General features: G+C 35.4%; 1 protein-coding gene across 9 annotated transcripts in view; it reads left to right on the top strand.

The window, feature by feature from the left end:
* Nucleotides 1–16,486, top strand: part of pbx3b (pre-B-cell leukemia homeobox 3b) — an 88,179-nt gene extending 71,693 nt beyond the window's left edge. For 2 of the 9 annotated variants that reach the window (XM_058390083.1, XM_058390084.1), the window contains exons 4-12: nt 1,309–1,550; nt 2,695–2,885; nt 3,563–3,698; nt 4,339–4,368; nt 7,542–7,707; nt 8,149–8,226; nt 10,482–10,594; nt 11,914–12,003; nt 15,078–16,486. In XM_058390083.1, coding sequence (XP_058246066.1) covers nt 1,309–1,550; nt 2,695–2,885; nt 3,563–3,698; nt 4,339–4,368; nt 7,542–7,707; nt 8,149–8,226; nt 10,482–10,594; nt 11,914–12,003; nt 15,078–15,170 — 1,139 coding nt within the window. In that variant the 3' untranslated portion in view covers nt 15,171–16,486. The remainder of the gene's footprint in view (nt 1–1,308; nt 1,551–2,694; nt 2,886–3,562; nt 3,699–4,338; nt 4,369–7,541; nt 7,708–8,148; nt 8,227–10,481; nt 10,595–11,913; nt 12,004–15,077) is intronic. The other 7 variants (XM_058390086.1, XM_058390087.1, XM_058390089.1 and 4 more) reach the window with 7 other exon arrangements.
* The last annotated feature ends 369 nt before the right edge of the window (nt 16,487–16,855 follow it).

Below are 16,855 nucleotides of genomic sequence, written 5' to 3'. Positions count from 1 at the left end.
GATCGGTGTATATACATATGTACTGTATGTATGGTCAAGCAGTAATGCATTTTCCATTGATGAGTGAGGACTTATTAGGAGTTTCTGAAAGATAGTAACAGGAGAAAAGAACGGGAGGAGAAAAGGAAGAAAAGTGACAGAACGGCGGTGGGCTATGAAAACAAATTCATGAGACATCAGGCAGAAACAAAGCAGGATTGTTTCCTTTTTCAATCTTTCAGCATTGTCGTTATCAAATATATGTTACAGTCTTGATTAAAGTATATTATAATAAAGAGACTTCTTACCCTTTTGATGGTTCATTATTTTCATGCTTGGATTGTGTTCATTAAACAGATTGGGAGAAAATAGAGAAAGAATTGGCACTGATGAGGAAGACTGTCATCAATCTTGATGGCTCTTTACTATTTCGAGGATCATAAAGATTATGAAGGAAACATAATGAGCAATCCTTCTCCTTCATATTGACCACAAATTTACATGTGTATGGAGCAGCCGGCTCAGTGCTGAGAGCAGAGCTACACTGTATAATAACACACTTTGTTAACCACAAAATATAACAGCACTTGAGCAGAAGCCGTGCACACCCCTCTACACACAGACACACAAAATTTCCTATTTTGCTGTTGACTGTGTGTCAGTTGTTGTGTGTCACTGTCATACTGGCTGGTGAATAAACACATGGTATCTGCTTTGTGGTATGTAAATAAGAAAAGGCAATACTGTGGAATAGAGGGAAAACAAATTCATACCTAGAGGCTCTTTCGACACTCCCTCAGCACTGCAAGCCTCTTCCTGTCTTTTTATCTAGAGATTTCTGTTGCTCAGGGATGACTTTATTTTTTACAGTTATATCATCCAGCATTTTTACAGCAGTATCATCATTCTGAGCCACTGTCATTTTGCATTTGCTAGTTAAAGGGCACTCATTAAAATGCGTAACACTATTTCTATTGTAAGAAATTATCACTTTTATGCAAGCCGTTCTTTGCTTCCTAAAGGTGCATCCATTTAGGTCTGAACCTCTGCTCATTCTCAAGGGCATACAAACAGGCTTTTCGATCAAAATGCTCCTCTACTCATTCACTGTACATTTTTTGCATCCTTTTTGAATTGATTTGAATTGCATGATTTGAATAATTTGTGAAAGCACAAGTATGCATGGGCTCCCCATACCTGGCAAGTATTTCCTTAAAAATCAGATAAAAGAAAGTTGCATTTCTAAGAATTACATTTAAAAGGTGCATGAGAAATTATCCCAACCAGGTCAGCTGCAACTGATTCATTAGGACGTTTGTGTCTTTTCAGGTCTGAGTATTCGAGGGGCACAGGAGGAGGACCCTCCAGATCCTCAGCTTATGCGTCTGGACAATATGCTGCTGGCAGAGGGGGTGGCTGGCCCAGAGAAAGGCGGTGGATCAGCCAGTGTGACAGCAGCTGCAACAGCATCAGGAAGCCCTACTGACAACTCCATTGAACACTCAGACTACAGGGCCAAACTCTCACAGATCAGACAAATCTACCATACAGAACTGGAAAAATATGAACAGGTCAGGGTCAATCAAATGGATTGATCCTTGGACAAAGCATTCCATATGTGTCCTAGCTATTGCCAGGTGCGCTCAGGGACCTATTGACTATAATTGACTGTTTGAATTAACATATATAAAATGTAAGCATCTATCTGGCTTTTAACATGGAGAGTCCCTTCGAATCACATTCTTTTTTCATAATATTTTCATCTAGATGTGTTAAACAACATGTCCTCTTTTTCTCAATCCACCCATTAGACTGATTGTTAGATTGATTGTGTAAATAATTAATAGTGCTGAATGTTTACTATTGCTTTGAGACCAGGGTTTTACCTGTGAAGAAAAAACCCTAAAACCACTTTCAGTGAAAACAGCCTGCACAGTGTAGGGGTGAAGGTCTTACAATCGAAATTCAAAAACAGGAATATAAATATAGCCATACCACAAGACACAAACCACATGTCAGCAGTAAGAATTGAAGGCCAGATTGAAATAACAAAAAAATACATGTAGTGATGAACCAGAAAACATCTGGAATCAAGATTAACCTCTACCAAAGTGATGTAAAGGCCAAAGTGTGGAAAAAGAACATACAAGCTTATTAGTCAAGCATGGTGGAGGAAGTGTCATGACTTGGGCTTTCACTGATGATTCTGGAAAGGGCTCTTTGTTCATAACTGGAAAAGCATCACAAAAGAAGAATTTAGCAACAACGATTTGCTTATGTTAATGGGTTGCAGGTTTGATACAAACAGTGATACAAACATATTTTATATTACTGGAATTGCAAGTAGCAGATATTCAACTAATATTAAGCAATGTTAACTTCAGTTTACTTAAAAACAGTTCCAATACACTTTCTCACCTAATAAATGGGTGCCACCAAAGGTGACACATTTTAAGTTGTTTAACAGATATAGATGTAAATATAAGAAAATGAAATCTGAAATTCTTCTCGCATTCACCTTTTGATCTCAAACCCCAAAGCCTTCAGTTAATAACAAAAACAAACTAATTGGCCTTTCCTTTCCTTTGTCCAAAGGTCCAAGGTCCAAAAGCTTTGTCCAAGGTCCAGTGGCTTATTTTCAAACCTCCAGGCTATCAAACTACTTATAAAAAAGTCATATATATTACAATCATTATTATCTGATGTCTACCTCAGGCATGTAATGAGTTCACAACCCACGTGATGAACCTATTGCGGGAGCAGTCACGTACACGGCCCATCTCTCCCAAAGAAATTGAGCGTATGGTCAGCATCATCCATCGCAAGTTCAGTTCCATTCAGATGCAGCTTAAACAAAGCACCTGTGAAGCTGTCATGATCCTGAGGTCTCGCTTCCTTGATGCCAGGTCTGTGTTTGAATGAAGCTTTGTGAGTTTGATCCATAGAGTATATCTGAATTCTGTCAGAAAAGGCTAAAATTCATTCCCTCCACCATCCCCAACACACCCATCCATACCTCTAGTTGTTATTGAAATTAAATATAATGCATGGCAGTGTTGCAGATGGCCTGAGCATTACCAAGCTATGCATCTTTAGATATCTGCAGTAATACAGTGAAGTCATTTGTGTTTGCTGGATCTCAAATCTAAAAATGCTGAGGAAATTATGGATTGTCTGCCTGAGTTGACGCATGTACTTCTACTAAACATAAGAGCAAGACCCTATCTGTTCAAAGAAGAAAATGTCAGAAATATCAAGAATTTCAATACTGTTTAAATGTTGTGAATGGCTAAAAAAAAGAAGTAGTTAAGTATGAAAAGAATGCTCAAATATCTATTGGTCATAGCTGGTGCTCATTTGAAAGGCCTTAAACAGGATGTCGTATCAGCAGCAAGGCTTAAGCAAGGAAAAGAGACACAAAAGACAGAGAAGGCACCATTCAGGAGAGATAACAATGCTTTTTCTACTATTATTAATTATTCAGTTATCTGAGTCAGACAGAGTACAGTTTTCTCAGCTGAAACATACATTTTTGTTATTCTTTAATTTCTTCTTCTTTTCTTCTTCCTTCACCCCATCTCAGACGAAAAAGACGTAATTTCAGCAAGCAGGCCACAGAGATCTTGAATGAGTACTTCTATTCCCACCTCAGCAATCCCTACCCCAGTGAAGAAGCCAAAGAAGAACTGGCTAAAAAGTGCAGCATTACAGTATCACAGGTGAGACCTTGCCATTCCAATCAGTTCCCCACTGGCCTAAACATACAGAGATGTACCAAGGTTCACATAATGACTAAGCAAATCCCCCAAAGCAGTGTGTTCCTTATAAGTACATATTTTAAAAAATAATTCTTTAAATTATGGAGACTGAAGGCTGGCATAGTTGAGAGTCTGAGTTTAAGACTGGACCTTTTTTTGCTCTCATCGTTTAGCTGCACTGGGTTTTAAGGGAAGACCAGCCTGTAGCCATATTATCCCATGCACCACTGTTTGTAAAATACCATGTTAGATGTTGTGCCTTTCATGTGAGTGCATTCCTGCATGTTTGTGGCTGTTTGTAAAAGTGACAGATGGCTAGATGGAATGTCACAACCAAAGTGACTCTCCCACTCGCAAAACACTAGCATATACCTGAAGGCAGTTGTGTCCCCTCATCCATTTCCCCACAGAGAAAAATTGTTTTAGCACATGAAGCCACATTTGTGGTGTTTTATTATGTCTAATGTTAGCCTGCAGGTCCCAGCATGTTCTACAAAAATTGTTTTGTCATGTGTAAATGTCTATTTTTTCTGTGGGGAGGGGGTTGTGGAGGGCCACCGAGGAGTGAGATACTGTAAAAGCCATTTTTTTTTGCCTTCAGGGGGTGGGAAGCACCATCACAGTGGCACAGGTATGTCAGATTTCTCCTGTTCCACTCTTGTTTTAGTCTTGTTTAGATATATATATATATATATATATATATATATATATATATATATATATATATATATATATATATGTATATATACACATATATATATATATAAACACCACTTTTTGTAAACACAAATGTCACCACCCTAGTAATGTATGTGACACTCTTTTGTGACACCCAGCATTTTGGGTCCATTTCACCTGCTTTTACTCAAGTCAGATTAAATTAGCTAATAAACACTGCAAATTCTTCCTTAATCACAAGTCCCAGTTTATTTACATAACTGTGACACATTGACAATGGGGGGTACCAGTATTTATTTTTCCTAGAAAATATCTAATGTATTTGAGAGTTAGGATCCATATTCAGTTATTCTATGTTGCACAAGTATGCTGCCCTTAGAATGTTGGGGCCTTGGAACCTTTGCATTGTAGTTGGAGAAATCTTTGCCTACAAACATGCCATAACCATAGAAATGAGCCAGCCAACCAAAGTACATCAGGAATTGAAGTGGCTTTGACAAACTTCTATTGAACATATTTGAAGAGCACACAAGAAGATCAAGCTAAAGTTTTATAAAACCACACTATTTTGAGCATCTTTTATTTCAGAAACACAATGGCCAGTACTGTAATATGGAAACTTCTTCATTTTTTTATTTATTTAATGTGTCCAAAGTATGAAGAGTACACGTATGTGTTTCACTCTACTTTATTTACCTGAACACCAGTAAAATGCACTTATAAAAATATATTTATTTATTTACTAATACCTTTTATTTGAAAGCTACCAAGTTAGTCTTCACTGTTCAAGACGTTTTACACAAACTTAGGATTTTGATGGTCATCTTGTTAAAAGCCGAAGCACTGAAAAACTCTACTCTGCAAACAAAATGAAATGTATACATTTTTACATGTTCAGGATATTTACAAAGTGTTAATTATTATAAGATTATTGCTCATCAAAATGAAATATTATTCATAGATTGTTATACATGCTTTTACTTCAGAGGTTTAAAGTTTCTTATTCTAATGATTATGACGAATCAATAGAACAAGACTATTTCAAGTATAGTATCATTATCGAGAAATATGTTTAATAATAGTATATGTAGTTTATTAAATTTGTAGACTGAGCTGAAGTAGAAGTGAGAATGTTTGGCAGTTGACATTTAGGCTTAGTTCTTCTACTCTGATAATCTTGAAGTTTAAACAACTGGCACTCATCTACATTTCAGCTTATAAATGTTTTATTATTTAATATAATGAACGAATTATTGATTATTTAACAGCTACTGAATACTGCTATGACAGTTTTATTTTCCTTTAATGTGGATCATGTTGCATGAGTTTCTTTAAGAAAAGATGTACAAATCTGATAGTATATAAGCCTATCCTGTTCTGCTGCAATAACTTTATCAGCTTATGGAGCAAGGCATAAGGATGGAGAGCTGTATTTTATACAGTGAATATAGTATAGTTTTTATCTGATTATTTTCAACATTGCTATTTTGGTTTAACTTTACATTTAAATAATTTGACAGAAGCTACAAACAGTTTTAAGTGTGTGTATTCACTCAGTGAATATTATGTGAACCTTTTTTTTTTGTCATTTCATTCATCTCTCTTCCACATATCCTTAAGCAACATATACATTTCCATATAGATAATCCATATTGACTTTTCAGTGAATGTTTTCCAGTGAGTCTGGAAGATAATTTCTGATATGAGATTTCTTCAGCATACCAGGTTAATATATTGGATACAGGAACTTATCATTGATATAGCCTGTTTAGTGGACTGAGTCCTGGTGGTCTTGTGAATACCTTTAAAATATACATGCACAAAAAAACACAAGCAGACTGACCAAGAACAAAGTGTAAGTCTGTATACCTCCTTTTAAAACAGTTTTACTTTATACCTTTAAATATATTTTTCCTTCTGAGTAAAATATTTATAAATATTTATGAATACAAACTTCAGACATATATTCTGGGGCACAATGTAAAACATATTGCTCTATTTGGCTGAATACTTAGTAAAGCTTCCCAAAGCTTAATACCTAAATGTGAATTTTACCCTGGCCCCTAGAAGCAGTAAAGCAGATTAGCCAAAAAGGATGATGGCTATTGCATTCATTATATCTGATTAAACATTGCTTGTTAGTTTAACCTCTAGGTAAACCCATCAAACAATTGATGTCAAGGCAAATGGCTGCCAACGGGTGGGAGTTTTGGCCAAGCGGTCATTAATTTTAATTGCCTAGATATTAAAGATTTAGAAACGCAGTGACATGGTGGGGTAGGACTGATCGGATGCCATGTAAATTCACTAGCTTTGGCATAGCATGGCTGCAGCTCTTAAAGATATTAAACAGGAAATGCAGAGGAGGAAATTAAATAAAGCTTCATTAAAGGGGTTTGGGCTTCTGCCTGGCCCAGTTGTTGCAGCACTATGACAGAAGAAATAGTCACAGTGGCAGGCTTCTGTAATGTATAGGGCTATTAAGAAACAACCTATAATCTCTTTATCATTGCACATTTATTGCTGTGCAAGCATTGACACTTCTGGTGCCCATGTGACCTAGATCTTATTGTTTTCACTGTGCTCCATTTTTGTATTATTATAGTAAATGTATGAGGTAGGGTTAGTTGTAGAATCACACTAATGTTTTCTACATACAATAGTTTATTGTGAAACTTTATTTATTACTTTAATGTGTGTAATATAAATCTAAAAGCTTGTATATTATTTTAATATGTAAAAGTGCATGCTTGAATGTAATTACATGATTTCTAATTAAATTTAAATTATAATTATATTACTAACTCTACTACTAAATGTAACTACTGAGCTCAGCACTGACTAGCAGTGTCTGGTGTGTTAGTTTTGTCTAGAGACAAACAGAAAGCATGTCATGCTCTCATTCATAATAGTGCACCAGCTCTGTCTGATAATCGCTTAATTAGTCTGTGAGCCAAATGGAAATTACTGCAGGAAGCTGGGGACCATCAACTTGATGGACCCGAACAAAACAGCTTGAAGCGATCACAGTGTGTGGTGTGCAGTGCCTTGTCCACCTTGACATCTGATACCCTTCCCTCTCCTCTCCCAACCCCCTACTCTTTTTTTTACTTTCTCCTCCTCCAGGTGTCTAACTGGTTTGGCAACAAGAGGATCCGTTACAAGAAGAACATTGGCAAGTTCCAAGAGGAGGCCAATCTGTATGCTGCCAAAACTGCTGTGAACGCAGCACATGCTGTTGCTGCTGCTGTGCAAAACAGTCAGACCAACTCCCCCACTACACCGAATTCTGGTAAGCATCACCGAACCTGGACCATTACCCCCTAATTCGCCATCTCTTTTCCTGATCCCTTGCACTACTTTGCTTGATAACATGAAGTTCTATTAGGCTAGAGGATTACACTTTACTTTAGTGCCTTCCACAACATACATGCCACACAAGACAAGTAAAGTTAAGCCTAAAAATTGAAGCGCTGTTGTGTATATAGTGAAAAGAGAAAAAAACAAAAACAAAATGGTTCTATACTGCTCTGATTGTGTCTACTCACCATACCCCTGTGCATGAAGGTATAAACATTAGAAGATTGGCAGCATTTGACAATTATACCATTATGCAGTATACCCCTGCCATTAAAAGAAAATATTAAGCTGAAGAGTGTTTTGCGGATATGGCCAGGTCCTTGAGGGATTGTGGGCAAGTGATTTAAAGGGATCCCCTTTTTCTTGCATCCAGGATTCCAGATGAAAGATGAAGAATTTCAGATGGATTCTGCAGAGAACAAAAACACACTTTTAACCAGCATGTTTACTGGTACTGACCTTTTTCCATTAGCTTCTATCTGTTTTTATTGTCAGTACATGAACCCGTACACAATACTCCACTAGAATGTTGCATTTCCAGAAGAAAATGCGAGTGTGATTGCGAATATGTTGCTTAAACTATTGCAAGACATGCTCAAATAATATTTAAAAGCTAAAGTCACAGTTTAAAAAGTTTAAGGTAGTTTATGTGGCTGTAGAGTAAGAATTCAAGCTGTAGGAACAGTTTAAAGACGATGCGTCCTTAAAAAATCTCTTCCCTCACTCTAGCTGATGAAACACACAGTAGCGGTCTGAGGTCCTTGAAAAATACATTTAAAAATCCATCTAAAATAAACTATAATACTTATAAGCACAACATGAGCAACATTTTAGCATTGGAATATATATGTTATATGAATATATATATATATATATATATATATATATATATATATATATAATAGTTTAAAGACGTCCAACCTCTTCCCTCACTCTAGCTGACGTCACACACACACACACACACACACACACACACACTAGCGGTCTGAAGTCCGTAATGCAATTAAAAATGCATATAAAATAAACTATAATACTTATCAGCATGAAACGTAATAGCACACTTAAGCACAACATGAGCAACATTTTAACGTTGGAACCATGTTTCTAGCGTGTACAGGAAGTGAAGTCCGTAAAAAATGCATTTAAAAATTAATATAAAATAAACTACAATACTTATCAGCATGAAAAATAATAGCACACTTAAGCACAGGCGCACTAACAAATAAGCTAAAGTGCAGCTTATAATACTACTGAGATCAGTGGAGTAAAGGTAGTAAAAGCAAGGTGACTTATAAGCAAGTTGAAACATGCTTTATACAACTCGCTGCACGGCACCTAGCGCAAGCCTCCCTTACATATATAAAAACTTTACATGCTTAAACTATTGCAAAAATTATCGAATAATAAACACAAAATAAAGTTACAGTTAAAATATGAAGTCTAAACGAACCAGCGTGTGCGCTCTGCTTAAATGTCAGTTTAAAGACGATACAACTTAAAAAAAAAACAAACCTCTTCACTCTCTCTAGCTGACGTCACACACACACAGACACATACACACACACAGACACACACACACACACAGCAGCGGTCTGAAGTCCGTGAAAAATACATTTACAAATCCATATAAAAAACTATAATACTTATCAGCATGAAAAGTAATAGTACACCTAAGCAGCATTTTAGCGCTGTAAGCATATTTTTAGCTATTATCGTATTATCGGGCGCTCTACCAAATAAGCTAAACTGCAGCTTATAACACTACTGAGATCAGTGCCGTAATGTTTTACATGCTTGTTTACGACATCTACAGATGCTTGTTTACGGCACCTACTGACAACCTCCGAGAAAGTCCGAACTGTACGGAAACCAGGAAGTGAAGTCCGTAAAAATGCATTTACAAATTAATATAAAATAAACTACAATACTTATCAGCATGAAAAGTAATAGCACACTTAAGCACAACATGGGCAACATTTTAGCGTTGGAACCATGTTTCTAGCTATTACCGTTTAGGACCAGTAATGTTTTACATGCTTTTTTACGGCATCTCCCGAACATCTCAGAGAAAAACCGAACTGTGCGCGCTCTCCTTAAATGTCCGTGCGGAAACCAGGAAGTGTGAAGTCCGTAAAAAATGCATTTAAAATTAATATAAAATAAACTACAATACTTATCAGCATGAAAAGTAATAGCACACTTAAGCACCACATGATGAACATTTTAGTGTTGAAACCATGTTTTTAGTTATTACCATTTAGGACTAGTAGCGCGCCCAGGAAATGGAATAATAATAATAAATAGTGACGATAACAAGAGTGCTCTTGCTTACGCAATCACACTAATTAGAATAGAAAGTAATACAAAACCCTGTGGAAAGTAGACTGCTATTCCCATACACATTCCCATCCAGTGCATGTGTTTGATGTTATTTTATTGTTTTTTTTTGTTTGTTTGTTTTTGGCTCATAGGTTGAATATTATTATAGAACCTACTATTGGTCAGCTCAGTTTTTAGTCATTTCTTTTCTCCTTTTAACTCTTGCCACACTCTACTGTAGTTGCTTGCATTTTTTGGCTTTATGTCTGGTGTCTAGCTGTAGTTGTAGTATGTGCATGTGCATGTACGTGTGTGTGTGTTTGTAAAACCCCTTTTCTTCCTTACTCATGGCAAAGTCATATAGACACATACATCTTTCCTTTCCAGGTTCGTCAGGTTCTTTTAACCTCCCAAACTCAGGGGACATGTTCATGAGCATGCAGAATCCGAATGGGGATTCTTACCAAGGGGCACAAGTCGGAGCCAATGTGCAGTCACAGGTAGGCTCTACATTCAGGGACTGGGACTGTATGACAGAACAGTGACTATATTAGTTAGATAGTCATCCAGAGTTCAGCCTCATAAAAACTTACAGATAATCACATTCATAAATCTCGATTTGTATGATCTCTCCCAAGTCCCATTTTAGCAAAAGGTTATTAATTGTTGATAACTGATAGATGGAACGGCTATGTAGAGACAATTGAACAATCCAGAATTGTCCTTTAATCATTTTTTTTTCTTACAGTAGCCAATAAAAGCACATTATTAGAGTTAAAAAATTGATCCCACATATGGAACAAACCTATTTTAAGGTTAATGTTGCAAATGCAATTGGCTCTGACTTTCGCTCTTGGGTTGGTATTCAGTGTATGGAACTTTCCTTTCCTTCAAGCATCTGTACCTTTCTCTGTTTAATTGTTTTTGTCTATATTTGATTTACTTTGATCACATTGTCATTGCCAGAAAAATATTTTCCAATGGGAAGGAGGGTTTTCTGAAATAATAATAATATTAATAATAATAATAATAATAATAATAATAATAATAATAATAATAATAATAATAATAATAATGATGATGATGATGTTGCAAATAATAATATTGTTACATATGACTGTCAAACAAATTTGCTCATGGTATGTTACCATTGCTCTTTTAACATGCTCCATCATGTACTTTTACTGACTTCAGAACACACAATTATGCAATTAATGGAAATATTTGTAGCTGCATATCTCTGAAAGAAATGGTACAAAAGGTAACATTAATCTACACTCTTCACATATTTTCATATTTCATTTACTCAAAATATAGTCATAGTAGACAATTAGTTATAAAGAAACATATAGCATCTGACCAATGACCTGATGCAAATGTTGTAAACAATGACAGATTCATCAGCTGAGTTCACATCAATGACCATGTCAAATAACTAGCATAAAAATCATGCCAAAATGGTAGAAAAAAAAATTCTTATACTGTACTGTAGGAATGGTAAGGTTCATGGCTCATAGTGCTTAACATTTTGCCTAGCTGCTTGAGGAAAGGGGATGGCAGTGATAAAGGGGCAAGTACAATATTTTTTTTATCATCCCAGATTCAAATTCATTGGATTGCAATTCTGAATTTGCTATTTTATTAGTCCTTAGCATTTGCTTTGCTTCCATCTTTAATTTGGGTAACCAGTCCTTTAATCCCTCCACTATTTAGACCTGAGTGTTTGATATGTTAGATCAAATCATATATGTTTATGATGTTTCTTGTATTCCTGATACAGAAACTTGACAGACTTGACTTTCTGCTGTTTCCTCTTCAGGTGGATACCCTGCGCCATGTTATCAATCAGACAGCAGGATACAGTGAGGATCTGGGGGGCAACTCCATGTACAGTCCACATGGCTTGGATGTAAGTGATTTCTGACACACCACAAATAATCTTGAATGCCTTTTGCACAGGGTTATTGTACATATTAGTGACATCACAGGCTTAATGGATCTTACCCGCATAAATTCATATACAGTCCCCTCCAAGATGTCAGTGTGGAACTGGTATTGGAATAGCAATGCCAAATCTTGGTTTTTTGCTATAAACTGAAGGCATTTGGATTTGAGATGAATAAGATGAATATGACAGATCAAAAAACCTCCAGAATGCAGGAGTCAACATATTCCATTCAATCCATTGTTCAAAAAAGATTTCACGAGCAGAATTGTAGAGGCCATACCAAAAGATGCAAACCACTCATCAGCAGTAATAATTGGAAAGCCAGATTGGAATTCACAGAGTAAGATATTATCCAGAAAGTGATTGAATGGCCAGAGTCGTAAGACCGAAAGCATAAGCTCATGATCCAAAAGTTCCCACCTCATTGCTCAAGCATAGTGGAGGTAGTGTCATGGTTCATGCATGACTGCTTGTGGAATAGTCTTGCTAATCTTTATTGTTGATGTAACTCATGGTGGTAGGAGCAGAAGAAATTCAGAAGTCTACAGAAACATTCTGTCTGCCAATTTACAGAGAAATGCTTCCAAACTAATTGGGAGGAATTTCATCATGCAGCAAGAAAATGACCCAAAACACACCAGGGTCAAAGTGGAATGTTTTAGATTGGCCAAGACATTAACCAGACCTTAACCAGACTGAGTATGTGTATCTGAGAAATCCCAAACAAACAACTGAAAGAATCTGCAGTACAAGCTTGGAAAAGCATCAGAACAGAAGAATGCAACAGTTTGCTGATGTAAGTGGGGCACTGGGAGTATGCAGTTACTGCAAGTGTAGTTATGCAACTAAATATTAAGTGATATTTACTTTAAGTCTCTCTCTTCCAATTCTTTGGGTTACCTGAAAAATGGATGAGCAAAAGCAAAGTTGCCATGTTCTAAAATGTTTAACATTAACATGTAATTTTTGTGAATGCGTTAAGTTTCAGCTCTAGGTACAGCATTTAAGTGTGTTGCAATTTTTGTAAAAGCACCATAATCATATTAAAACAATTAAAAAAGTGTCCATATTTGTACGTGTGTGATCTTGTTTAAAACTAAATAATTCTACAGATGCACCAGAAGGTGTCAGTGTAAACTTCAACAGAAAGGGACAAATAAAGCATCTCTCAAAAACCTTCTTTACACTGATGTACTAAAGGTTTGCATGTGTAAAAACAATCAATTTACTAACAGAGTCTACAGAGAGTAACCTGTCTTATATATGTTTGAGTGTTTAGCTTAATGAATATGTGTAGTCTGAGATGTTTTTACCTAAAAATGTAAAATACAGGGCAATGTCATTATAATTTGATTAATTTTGCACTTCCGATGCAATTTACTATGGCTGAAAGTCACTTTGGGAATAGCAATTGTAAAGACAAATTTGTGTAATTTACTAAGTGTTAATAATGGAAATGTTTAATGATATTATGCCCAGTTAAATAAACAAAATGAATAATAACTTAATTTGACAAAGAATAAACAAAATTCAACAAAAAGATTAATTAAGGCCTACAGTAAAGAATCATAGGCTTCCAAATGTTTGACGCCAAAAGAATCTAAACTTGAAAGCCCATGAAAAGGTTTTCATTTAAATTTTTTCTTATTAACTTAATGTATAATCATCAATTTTTTTTCAAACTTTTTGAATATGTCTCATTGTCTGTAGTCAGATACTTAAGATTCATCTTCACTTGAGATTTGAACTCTGACATTGGTAAATCAATGTCACAAACCCAAAAATATATTTTGTTGTAACCCAAACATGATAAGTCTCGCTAGAAAAGGAAATATAAAATGAAATTCAGACATTCAGATATTTAGAACTTCTGGGGTGTCTCATCTCTCATCTCTTGCATCTTCATTTTTAACATTTAAATGTATGGCAAAAGCATACTGTACTAAAAAGTTAGAGGCACGTTGAAGCTGTAAATGTGCAGCTTTAATAATAATGTTCCAGTTAAACCCAAGGTCACTAAGCTGTATCTTCTGTACAATATGAAAGTATTTTAGCTGAATTTATTGAAGAATATTTTGAAGAACACACTAACCCCCCCACTGTTATCCCCATGTTGATCTAGTGTACTTTTACAAATCAATCCAATACTCAATTAGCATTAAAACAAGATCTCTGTATGTGTTTCTGTGTGTGTGCACACCCCATACCCCACCAGTACTCCCCCAGGCAGAAAAATAAAAGTGTCAGACTGCCTACTCCCAATAGACAAGACAAAGAAAGAGCCTTTCTTTGACCAGAGGATGATCCATGTCACAAAGGTTAAACAGACTTCCTCTTAACGCTCATATTTCAGTCCAAGTCAAGACAATGTGTCTGAAAAAGGCCAGTTAAATTTATATACTGACTGAATCTGGGAACTCAATTTCCAACACATCAAATGACCTCCCCAAGCACTCAATACACACACACACACACACAGACACACACAAAACCAAACAAACAAACAAAAAAACATGCACACAACATGATGTAACACATGATCAGACAAAAATCATAGACTAAAAGCACATTTCAAATGCTTTTGTTAACATAATGTAGCTCTAGATTAGGCTAATATTTGCTAACTTTTTAAGACTGTAATGTAACTCTTTAAGTACTGAAATGGCTGTCAGCAAAATCAAGTGCAACCCCTAAAATTAAAACTTTGAAAAATATGAAGACACATGTCACATATGCTTGGATCATCCAATACAAACAGTTGTACACAAGCATGTTCACAAAAACACACAATGTCATAAGAATGCACCCCTCAAGCATTTTTGTTATATAATTTTAATGGTTATGTTACATTTTCTATGTGCTTTGGCCTGATGTTTAAGGAATTGTGGAACAGTGTGTAATTTTAGCAACATTGTTTTGATATCCCAATTAATCACTATGCTTCTGCACATATTTTACTTTAATTCAAAATTTCATGTCACTTCACTCTTCTAAAATTTGTTAATGGGTTTTCTTTATTTTGTTTTCTGCTGCAGACTAATGGGGGGTGGCAAGATGCTATGACCCCATCCTCTGTGATCTCCCCTACAGAAGGCCCTGGTAGTGTGCACTCTGATACCTCGAATTGATCTCTGCATTGACACACTGACCAATTAAAGACTTATCAATCAGAGACATCACGAACTACCATTTTCCAAAATACACTCAGCAGAACATTTGAAAGTTTGAATCTTCTGGTCTCAAAAGTCTTTGTCTCTGTCATTATTTTACTAATAATTACTAATACATTCTCAGATTTGGTTCATTACACTTAAATTATTAGTCTTTTATATTATTTTCTGTGAATGTGCAAATAGATATGTTTCATATCTCATCTACATTTGCAAGTACACATTTTGGCATACAGAACATAGGAACATAAAGTCTGACAGTACATCAATCCCATTAATTCTAGATAGCTATGTTATGTTACAGGTGGCAGTTTTGGGAATTTTAGAGATGGGATGCATTTCATTTTTTCCCTTTTCTACTTTCAACTTGAGTTTAGGGATAAATTAAAAATGATGGAAATTTTGGAAAATATTTTTTCATCACGATGTGAGTTTCACATTCAGTGGGATAAACCTTTTTATATAACACAATATACAAGTCTTACAATTAAGCCAGTATGTATAAGAACTCTATTTTGGCATGTCTCCATTCAGAGGAATAATGAAAAACATTCTTGTATATAATATAGCTTAAGAGTATTTATACATTTCACAAATCAATACATGGCTTCATTACCTTATACTGATAGAATTGATAGACTTTCAACATTGTTACATTGTTAGAGTTCTCTCACTGACTACCTCTCAACAATCTTACCATCATTTTAGCTGTACCATATTGTCATTTTTTATATAATGTTATTTGGGTACATCTTTTAATACATCTTTTAATACACCTTTTAGTCTTCTAAGGTAACCAGTTGCTTTCTTGCAACTAAAAAAAAGTATTAATAATAATAATAATGACAATAATACAAAATAATACCATAGGGAGTGAGAGAAAGTTTGAGGAAGGTGTTGTGGAGGAACATGGGAAACTACTGTAAGTAGTGAAAACATTTTAGATGTTACTCATACTCTTACTAATTTACTTGAATATGACAATACACAAACAAACAAACCAATCAATAAATGAATGAATAAGAAAGAGAAAAATAGTGTAAAGCATAAATGGTCCTGTATGTCAGGACCACAATTTCTTTTCTCTTTTTTTGTATTGTATGTGTTTCTGAAACTGATTTAAAAAGATCATGAACATTTATTTGTGGCGGTGATTCTAATGTATTACTGATGTTTTGTGTTTCTTTCTAACCAGACTACACCTTGGACTGAACAGTCTTCCTTGTGGTAGTTAATGTGTAATTTTGAAAATAAATAAACACTTTTTCCTCTCATGATGAAACACATTGATGAATTTTTATCTTTGGGAATAAATGCATACTTACATGCATATAGGATCAGATGTACATTTACAGCATTTGGTAGATGCCCTTATACAGAACAATATTTATCTAATTTATACAACTGAACAGAGGGTTAAGGGTTCAACAGTGGCAGCTTGGCTATAGTGGAATTTGAATAACCTTTGAATAAGTAATCCAGCATCTTAACCACTGAGCTACCACTTACCTGTACAGTGAGTGTTAATACATAATGATACTCCCGCAGCAGAGGGTCTGGAATCCATGTGCAGCATTTATTTTAAACACAGCAAACAAATCCAAGGAAATCAAAGAACAATAGTGAATAAAACCAAATCATAA

Source organism: Hemibagrus wyckioides, linkage group LG05 (assembly GCF_019097595.1).
Source record: "Hemibagrus wyckioides isolate EC202008001 linkage group LG05, SWU_Hwy_1.0, whole genome shotgun sequence".
Lineage (NCBI taxonomy): Eukaryota > Metazoa > Chordata > Actinopteri > Siluriformes > Bagridae > Hemibagrus > Hemibagrus wyckioides.
Note: the sequence above shows the minus strand (reverse complement) of the source record. Positions and strands in the feature narration are given on the sequence as shown.